Source organism: Dufourea novaeangliae, unplaced genomic scaffold (assembly GCF_001272555.1).
Source record: "Dufourea novaeangliae isolate 0120121106 unplaced genomic scaffold, ASM127255v1 scaffold112, whole genome shotgun sequence".
NCBI classification, from domain to species: Eukaryota; Metazoa; Arthropoda; class Insecta; order Hymenoptera; family Halictidae; genus Dufourea; species Dufourea novaeangliae.
Window position 1 is genome coordinate 445880 of NW_015373993.1, and position 9096 is coordinate 454975.

Here is a 9096-nt window from a genome sequence, read left to right on the forward strand (position 1 = left end):
AAGAGTGTGTCAATGTTTGCGCCGATCGTAAAGACACGGCCTAGTTTCGCTCGCGGGTAATAAACACGACCGCCGGTTTACAGGAAGTCGCACTCGGGAAGCATTGTCCGTGGATGGTATCGCATCCGTATGACTGGTTCTATCAGGCCCCGGCTATGTTGGTGCTGTGCGTGAACGTCTTGTTCCTCTTCATGATAATGTGGGTGAGTACACAACGGTGATCTTGTTATCGTGCGAACCGTGGCGATCTGTTCAGGGTAAACTCCCCTTCGAATACATTACCGACTGAAGTGAAATTGAACCGCGTGTATCGTGTGAAAAGTTAACACTTCACGGCGGTCCACCGACAGATCGAGCCATAGATAACTAATATTATTTTAGATCGAGGCATCGATAACTAATATTATTTTAGATCGAGCCCTCGCGTCAATTTTGATGTTACAGTTCGAACGGGCCTAGTGTGAATCGACGCAGCGTTCTTTTCAATTAATTTTTGAACATATATCCATAAACAGGACAAATGGGGCTATACCCTCATTTTTTTTTTTCGAACTTTTTAAATAGTTCCCTGGTATAAAAACAGGGCATTTATTTAGAACATTTGCAAAATAGTCGGTTAAAAAATGATTTTTTTTAACTGAAATAATTTCTGTTTGGTACTCTTATGTTTCCACTGTAAGTACCCGCAAAGCTCATTTCGATCAGTTTGTTAGTTCAATAGTTACGATTTATCGAAAGAAGGTTAACCTTAAATTTCAAACAGCTGTATAATCAACAATTTTTTAATTTTTCAAAAATCCTTCGACACACGTTTAGTATTTGAAATAAATTTATGAAACGGTAGGAGGCCCTGTACCCTTACATTGCTTTTTCCCCTAGATGAAGCCGAGTTTGTTCCTCAGTGTACTATCAATTGAATATCGTATTCTTTGCGAGTGGACGGTTCAAGTTGCCTCGACGAACTTGCCGATGACGCAGTCGGTAACTCGATGACGATTTGGTGTTGCAGGTGCTGATAACGAAGCTCTGGTCCGCGACGAACGCGGAGACGCAACAGTATCGGAAGGCGAGCAAAGCGTTGCTGGTGCTTATACCGTTACTCGGCGTAACTTACGTGCTGGTGCTGATGGGACCCACGGAGGGTCAGGTTGCTAATGCATTCTCGTACACCCGCGCCGTATTGCTTTCCTCTCAGGTAATTCAGCCGGGACAAGTGTCCCGTTACAAAGGAATCGCGAGTTTGAAAGGATCGGGGTTCCTCTTTCGCGAGGACGTTTCGCTATTGTTCCTTTGAGGCGCATCTCTTTGAAACTGTCTCCTCTGGACTCGCGATTGTCGCTAATGTTGCCTCCAAACCTGGCGATTCTTCAATCTTGAAATACAGGGTGGAGCAATAACTATGTCCACTTTGAATATTGCCGTTATTTGTAATAATATGAAAAAATGTTATATACAGAACTTACACGGTATAGAGGGGGGCATATTGTGACACAACCATTTTTTACATGTGTGAAGGCATAGATGAGATTTCAAGGTCATCTCTAGTTTTTTTAATGGAATGCTATGTTTTTTTTATTTAGCTTCTATTTACTCTGTTTTGATTTGTTCCACAGGGGGACTCCCTCAGAGGTGGGAATAACGCCGTTGCTCATGTCGCATTTATCGAGGGATCACTATACTCTGTTAATTTGGGGATTGACTTTTAAATAACTAATTCGGGTATTATATTTAAGAGGCAGTTCAAGCTTCAGCTTGTTAGACTCGTATCTCGTGTTACAAAATCGTGAACAGAAACAACAGTCATTTGATCCAGTATTGGTAACAGAATATTGGTTTTTATTGGGAATCCATAGTAATACAGAAGTTTCGGTACACCGAGTTTGGAATGAATTAATTTTCACATATTGTTGTCGAAAATATATCGATACAACTAGGAGGAATGTACGTGTTAGAGTTAAAAGTAGCACAATACGTCGAACAAGTTCGAGCTGTAGAAGTCTTTATAGGATGGTTAGGAATATGACCGCTAGTGTAGATATTCCTTAAGAATATAACACTTCGCTCGAATTACTGGAAAAGTAATAGATATTATTTAGCAAACGGATAAATGTCTTTGTTTAACAGGGCCTGTTCGTAGCGCTGTTCTATTGCTTCCTGAACACCGAAGTTCAAAACGCAGTGAGACACCACATTGTACGATGGACCACAGAACGCGATCTGGATACCGAAAGAAGGTATTATAACAATTGGTCACCCCGTTCGAGAACAGAGAGTATAAGGTATTTTATTCCCCTACTATATAATCTGTTTAAAATCAGAGAGAGAGAGAGAGAGAGAGAGAGAGAGAGAGAGAGAGAGAGAGAGAGAGAGAGAGGAAAATAACGGGAGAAAGAATTCGCTAATGACGCAATTAACAGTCGACACAGCACGTTGATTAACCCAGAGAATGAAGTTTTCAGGAAAGTTACCTAATTACCGTTCAATTAGAATCTTCCGTTTAGAAATATCTGTCACCTTCGAAGTAAGGAGCAACGACGATGTCTATCGTACTGTCCGTCAAGTATGTCGACTCGTTTCGAGATCCGAGTTGTTTGACTTTTCAGATTATACTGTCCACCGTCGAATCCGTACAGAAAAAGAGATTCCTCGGTGAGCGAATCCACCACCACGACGGTGGTCGGTATGAATTCGACCACCACGTTCCTGGATAAATCGAAGAAAGCCATCTCCGAGGATTTGAACGAGTAAAACCGCCACACAGTTGGGCGTCGCGAGCACGAAGATTTTTAGCACGATCTACCCCCATTTGGACGCAGCCGATTGCTAAGGAATGGTTGGAGGAATTACAAGATCTGAACGTATGAGACAATGCTTCAACAAATTTATTTGGAATATTTACGTTGCGTTAGAAAAAAAGAAAAAAGGTTAACGCTCTCTCATTCCGACGACATTCATACATTCATTCATGCAATTTCCACGTTTGCATTCTAGCACTCCGACTTCCGAGTTTATTTCTCGTTTGTTTTCTTTTTCTCTCTCAAGAAGTGCATTTGCACCAGGGAAATCGATTTCTGTACGTGTGTTTGGGTGGATTTCTTTTTTAAATGTACTAAGGACACCCCTCAAATTTCCACAAGTGGACTCCTGTAAAAAAAGAAAAAAAAACGTAAGACGCTTTTCCGTTGACAGCAAGGGGGGAACATGGTCTATTGCCAAACTGTTCTGAACAGTCTAATAAAAATATTTATATTGAACATTGACATTGAAATATAAAAAGGGACGTATTCCTATACCCTGATGGGAAGAAAGTTTGCAATACAAACTGGGTAGAAAGTATAGTTGTGGCATACTTTGTGTATGTTAATCTACATTATGGTGCTAACAAATAATGTAAAACATTACAAGTGTAGGAAGGTAATTAATTAATGTTTCTTCGAGACATCGTTACGTTACTAGGCATAGTGACACCTTTGTACAAAAGAAAACTTGAAATTCCCGTACACTTGTCGAGAAACAGAAAAGAATACGCGCACGTAAGATCTTCCCTTCATAAACCTATGGTACTTACTACTTATTCCAGTGTTTACATACAAAAGTCATTTAAAATAAAAATAATGGATTTTATAAAACGATTCTCAGTTGTACGCGTGTACCGCATACAAAAAAAATGATAATCAAGACCAATTAATCATTCTCCAAGTGAAATATTGTATTTGTACCAAGATTCAAGAGAGAGTATTTATTGTTACAAACTGTTCGTTACTTTATTTTATCTTTGTTACTATTATATAATCGCGAAAGCTTTATCGAAAATTATATATTGTAAATATGTATTAACAATCGTTTTTGTTGGAACGTGGGTGCTGCTCGCACAAGTCGTATGTACATATCGTTATGTTTTAATTTTAATGGTGTTACCGAGCAAACTACTATATGTATATACATATTGAGATTTATAAGATGTGTTACAGGAACTCGTATGTGTGTATGTGTGTGCGTATATCTACAAAGTTTAAGGTGTTACGGTGGTCAATACTATTTCCTAGAGTGTAACAGGGAAAAGAAAATAATAATGTCGCGCTCATTCGGGGTTAAAATTTTGTCCAAAGATCCAAATGAAACTATTTTAGTTAGTAACTACAAGGTGAAAGACCAATCGTACCTGATGACATAAAACTTTATTTTTACGTTCATGAATAATTAGAGGAACTCATATTTTATACAGGTCAGAGTGTAACATAAGCCCGTCAGTCCAATGTTAATGTATAAAAACTCAATGGGATGATACATACGAATGAAAAGACAACCAAAAAATACAAAAAACACTTAGTAAAAGGTACTGGAGCGATATCCATTGTACAATATATAGGTTGCATAGTTATCGGTTTCTTCAGTGAATCGAATTAACATTATTTTCTTCAAAATAGACAAAATCTAAGATATGGCAGACAAGCGAAGATATACGTTGCAAAATGTCTACATTATTCTAAATGTGTACTAAGCAGATGATCTTTGGACTTTAAGTCACCCCATAACAGCATTTATCACGTAATATTTATTTTACTTTGCGTCAGCGACCCGTGTACGTCATTTATTAAAGAACTTCGTATATACAAATTTGCATAAAAGCAGATTAGTCAAGAATCCTAAACGGTATGTATCATTCGATGTCTCGTCGTTTTAAACTACCATTTTAATAAGCCTATATCTTTGATAAAACACACTCGCGTGATACTTGCATTATTGAGTGTATTCGTGAGATACTGACACAAGAACACAGTTTTACTTCAGACCCCGAAGTCTGAACCTTATATCGAACTAAATTGAACTAAATTGCTTCGTGGTAATAAATCTGTCTAATGGACATGATTAAGTGCCGTCTATCACGGCACAACACAAGCACCCGATACAATCTTTTGTTTTTTTTTTCAACAAAAGAAATTCGTCAAGGAAAATTGTTTGATTCGTTAATTTATATATTATTCATAAAAGAGACTAGTTAGCAGTCCCGGTTACCAATTGTCATTGACAATATTGATATTGAAATTTACGTAACATCGTTACGTATAAGAGAAATGCAAGGAATAAATTGAGAGGTATAATCTTTATAAATGGAATGTTCGTAACAAAAGAACCAAAAGCTTGAAAAATGGAACGACACTGCTATCGTGATTACGAAATGAATTAAGTGTTTATCTTACGAATCTTATGTATATGAATTATGTTTTGTTTTTACATTTAGTGATAAGTTAATGTTACATTAACAACTGCGTACTGTTCATATTGTTACTGTGTCCACGTTTATGTAAGACCTAACAATACTTTGTACAAGTTTTATGATACAAATATATTACGACAATTCAGTTTAAATACCATATAACATTATACTTTTAGCATTACACCTTTTGTAAAGTAAACCTTTTCTTGTACAAGGCAATGATCTTATTTCATATGTAATGTCACTGAAAAAATGAGTCTGACTGCTTTCATTATTCAAAGATTTTTTTTCCACATGGTACTGGGAAAATAGAAATCTACACACTTATGCACCTCCATCAACAAACATACTTCACATCTATTCACTTTGAAGGTATTAACCTCGAAGTATCCTCGTGGTTCTGGTACTTTGGTTTTCCATGAGTGAAGGGCAGGTATCTATATTTAATCATATGCTGAAAATAAATATGCCATAAATTATTTCCTGTTATCAATAAACGGAAATTTTGATACATTTCTGAATTAACTGGATTGCTGATTTTATGCACTTATAGCATATCTAATTATCTAATCATTACAATAGAAGTTAATAAATTTTAATAAAGCCATTAGTTATGGACCTTAATATGGTATACAAATCCCTGTTTGAATTTGGTTACTGTATATTAACCTGTAAAATTCTATATTTACATAAACATCTGCAGTCCACATTAATAAACTACAGTAATAAATATTACAGGTAAAAGCTAATGTTTCCTTACTTTTATTTGACGCTTCATTGTAATGCTGAATAGAGTTATGAAGTACATTACCAGTATTGGCCAAAATACTGGTATATCAAAACAATCAAACATAGTGCATATCATTGCTATGACAGTAGATTTCATCACAGAGTACCAGAATTTAAATTCAGGTAATCTCCTAATAAATGGCCTAAATTCTTCATTAGATCGTGTGGGTAACTCTGGCCCATCATCTATTAACAAACACCCATTAAGATGATATTTTCAAAATAATGACAAATAATGATAATTTCTCTAAATAAAATTCTGCTGTAGCAAATATTAATGTATATATTACATAACTCACCATCAAAATCCATGGCAGGATCAATTTTAGGTGTAAGAAATGCTATAAATAAATTCAAGTGATAAATTCCTAATGCATATGTAACAATATACCATCCCTGTAAACACAAAAAATAGATAGAAATTTTGATGTCCCTTTTGAAATTGTACAGCAAATATTTTTGAAGAAACAACTTACTTGTGCAAGAAATATACGCAGAATAAAAACAAATATTAGCAACGAAGCAAATATCCATCTAGATACCACATGAGGGGTCCATAAGTCCAAATATCTTTGATATATCTACAAAGTGAGTACACTCAGCAAATTATTATACCAACTTATAACTTGTTAAATGTAAATATAGATTAATTACCAAATATACCTGTGATATTCTTCCTATCGCTTGACTGAAAACATTCCGTCTTGCTGGACCACCAAGATGCTCATCTTGCATCATCTTACCTTCCTATAATTTGTATCGATCAAAACTATATCTGACAAATACAAAAGTTTGGAAACATTTTCTTAATTTATCCACATCATACAAAATGTAAGAAGACAATTGAAATATAAAAATAACTTTAGATTTTATCAATAAAAAACATATTAAATCCCGGTATCAAATGCATTATTCAAAATATTATCCCAGACAAATGAAGGCCAGAAATGAATAATCTATCGTGTGAAATGTGTGCATGTCCAAATATACAAAAATACAATTGTAATCCAAGATTACTTGATGATTGTATTCGTAGAAATTTTCTCTTACAACTCATATCTTGTGTTTAAAGGGAGTAACTCATACATCAAATTGTCAGAACCAATCATTGCAACGAATCCAAGGTTGCTCGAATATAAGACTTCTCAGGCAATACTTGAATCCCATTTTTGTGATAAACGATAACAGAAAGTCGGGATAAAGCTTAAGCGCTATGTTCACTAATTCATCGACAATGTTTCTAGGAATGTGTAAATGATTCGCCCATTAAAATAATAGCATTTCAACGAGTTTCTAAAACCTTGGAATAAACTAAAGGATATGCACCTAACCTATAGAATTTACAATTATTGCAACCATTACTAGGGATTGGTGGTGTAATTTAAATGAATCGTATTTACCTAAGGTATTTGCACGTCCTCGGCCAATTTTCACAATCAATTCGCCGTTTGCTTCTTTTAAAAAATATAACACGTCACAACATTAATGGCATACTATGAGTAGACGTACTATAGAATCTGTAAGGTGCTTCCACTTATCTCCTCCTGCTATGTGTCACAAGAGCCGATGACCAACAGATCCGATTCTTATGTAACGGAGAACAGAATTTGTGGCGATTCGTGATTCGTTTAACGTTCACATTGATATCGCCAACCCAGAATTTTTAGAACGTCAGTTTACATTTACCGTACTCAAAACAGATGTTCACATCACTCTAGTAATCAGAAAATAGTCAACTGTAATGAGAAATCAGTCATACACTGACGTATATTCAACGGTGTATAATATTTTTGACCACATTAGCGAGAGTCATTATCTTTTTCCTCATTTTCTATCTCTTTTATAATACGAAAGATTAAAATAATAAAAATATATCCAGAAGTGCATATTCCTTAATGTAATACCCGAGAGGAAATTGAAGGAAATCAGAGGAAATGAGAGTGCTCACGACTAGGGTTGAATCGATACCACCAAGGTATCGATACTTTTATTCATAACTACTTTTGTATGAAGGTATCGATACTTACTCGATATCGAAACAAAAGTATCGACACTTACTTGTATCGAATTATATTTTCCTAACCTTGATACCCAACACAAAAGTTGTTTCTGCATTAAGAGAGAATAAAATACAATACTATGCTTTATATATTTATTTAAATAGTTAATATAAAATGTAAAACATATAAACATAAACGTATCTATAAACTATACACGATAAAGTAATATAAGATATACATGATAAAAAAATATGTCATACATCTCACACACACGGGGTCTCTTGTGTTACTTCAGGGGTTCTATGACCCCACTTTCTCAACGGAATCACGATCACGGTCGTGATTTAACTTCATTCGCGACCGTGATTGCGATGTTTTTATCTTAAGTGAATTTGCTCACTGCGATCGTAAGTCCTTGATCTTTAGGGACCGGGGTTAGAGGGAGGGGATAGTCTTAGGGATTTATACTGGAGAGCTAAATTTTTAAAAGGAACATGTCGCTTAAACAAATTAATTAAAAATGATATTTATTTGGGTAATATGAACATCACGAATAAACGAGAGCGGTAGAGTGAACCGCGGTATCGGTCAATCGGTGCTCACCGTCGGTGCCGACGCATGCCGAACGGTGCCGAAGATGGTCGGAGTGTGCGAACGGGAGAGAGCGAGAGCGGTAGAACGAGCCGCGGTATCGGTGCTCTCCGTCGGTGCGACGCGTGCCGAGGAATTTCAATGGCCTATGGGGGGAGGTGTGCGAGCGAAAGAGTACGCTAGAGCGTGCCGAGTATCGGTGCTCTCCGTCGATCCAACGCGCTAGTGAGTTGCGTCACCCAGTTTATTGGCGAGAGCGGTAGAACGAGCCGCGGTATCGGTGCTCTCCGTCGGTGTTGACGGGTGCCGAGGAATTTCGGTGGTCTATGGGAGGGAGGTATGCGAGCGAGAGAGTACGGTAGAGCGTGCCGAGTATCGGTGCTCTCCGTCGATCCAACGCGCTAGTGAGTTGCGTCACCCAGTTTATTGACTTAGCCGTGTACGCCGTGTACCAAGGTCGTACCATCCCGTGCAGGTCTGTGCTTGCTTCCTCACTTT

The 9096-nt window shown here is 36.8% G+C and overlaps 2 protein-coding genes across 5 annotated transcripts in view; one reads left to right on the forward strand and one right to left on the reverse strand.

The window, feature by feature from the left end:
• LOC107187858 (diuretic hormone receptor) overlaps positions 1 to 2770 on the forward strand; it is a 53690-nt gene extending 50920 nt beyond the window's left edge. Inside the window, 4 exon segments of the mRNA XM_015576042.1 lie at positions 84 to 203; positions 1010 to 1195; positions 2125 to 2234; positions 2604 to 2770. Coding sequence (XP_015431528.1) covers positions 84 to 203; positions 1010 to 1195; positions 2125 to 2234; positions 2604 to 2748 — 561 coding nt within the window. The 3' untranslated portion in view covers positions 2749 to 2770.
• A 107-nt stretch (positions 2771 to 2877) lies between these two features.
• Positions 2878 to 7480, reverse strand: LOC107187854 (protein RER1). Of its 4 annotated transcripts, none has more exons than XM_015576038.1 (7): positions 7408 to 7480; positions 6671 to 6754; positions 6484 to 6588; positions 6307 to 6403; positions 5979 to 6193; positions 5599 to 5672; positions 2878 to 3144 (listed from the first exon to the last, which is right to left on the reverse strand). In XM_015576038.1, the coding sequence occupies exons 2-7, from the start codon at positions 6743 to 6745 to the stop codon at positions 3123 to 3125; spliced, it is 588 nt and encodes a 195-aa protein (XP_015431524.1). In that variant the 5' UTR covers positions 6746 to 6754; positions 7408 to 7480; the 3' UTR covers positions 2878 to 3122. The 4 variants fall into 4 exon arrangements, with proteins under 4 accessions (XP_015431524.1, XP_015431525.1, XP_015431522.1 ...); XM_015576039.1 differs by having other exon boundaries at positions 5569 to 5672; XM_015576036.1 differs by having other exon boundaries at positions 6662 to 6754.
• Between the last annotated feature and the right edge of the window lie 1616 nt (positions 7481 to 9096).

Excerpts from the sequence above, each read along its gene's own strand:
- LOC107187854 (XM_015576036.1), bottom strand. The coding sequence starts at position 6,745 with ATGATGCAAGATGAGCATCTTGGTGGTCCAGCAAGACGGAATGTTTTC. Across the intron at positions 6,589-6,661 it reads GAATATCACAGGTATATTTG|ATATATCAAAGATATTTGGA; the intron begins GTAATTAATCTA and ends CTCACTTTGTAG. Across the intron at positions 6,404-6,483 it reads TGCGTATATTTCTTGCACAA|GGATGGTATATTGTTACATA; the intron begins GTAAGTTGTTTC and ends TTGTGTTTACAG.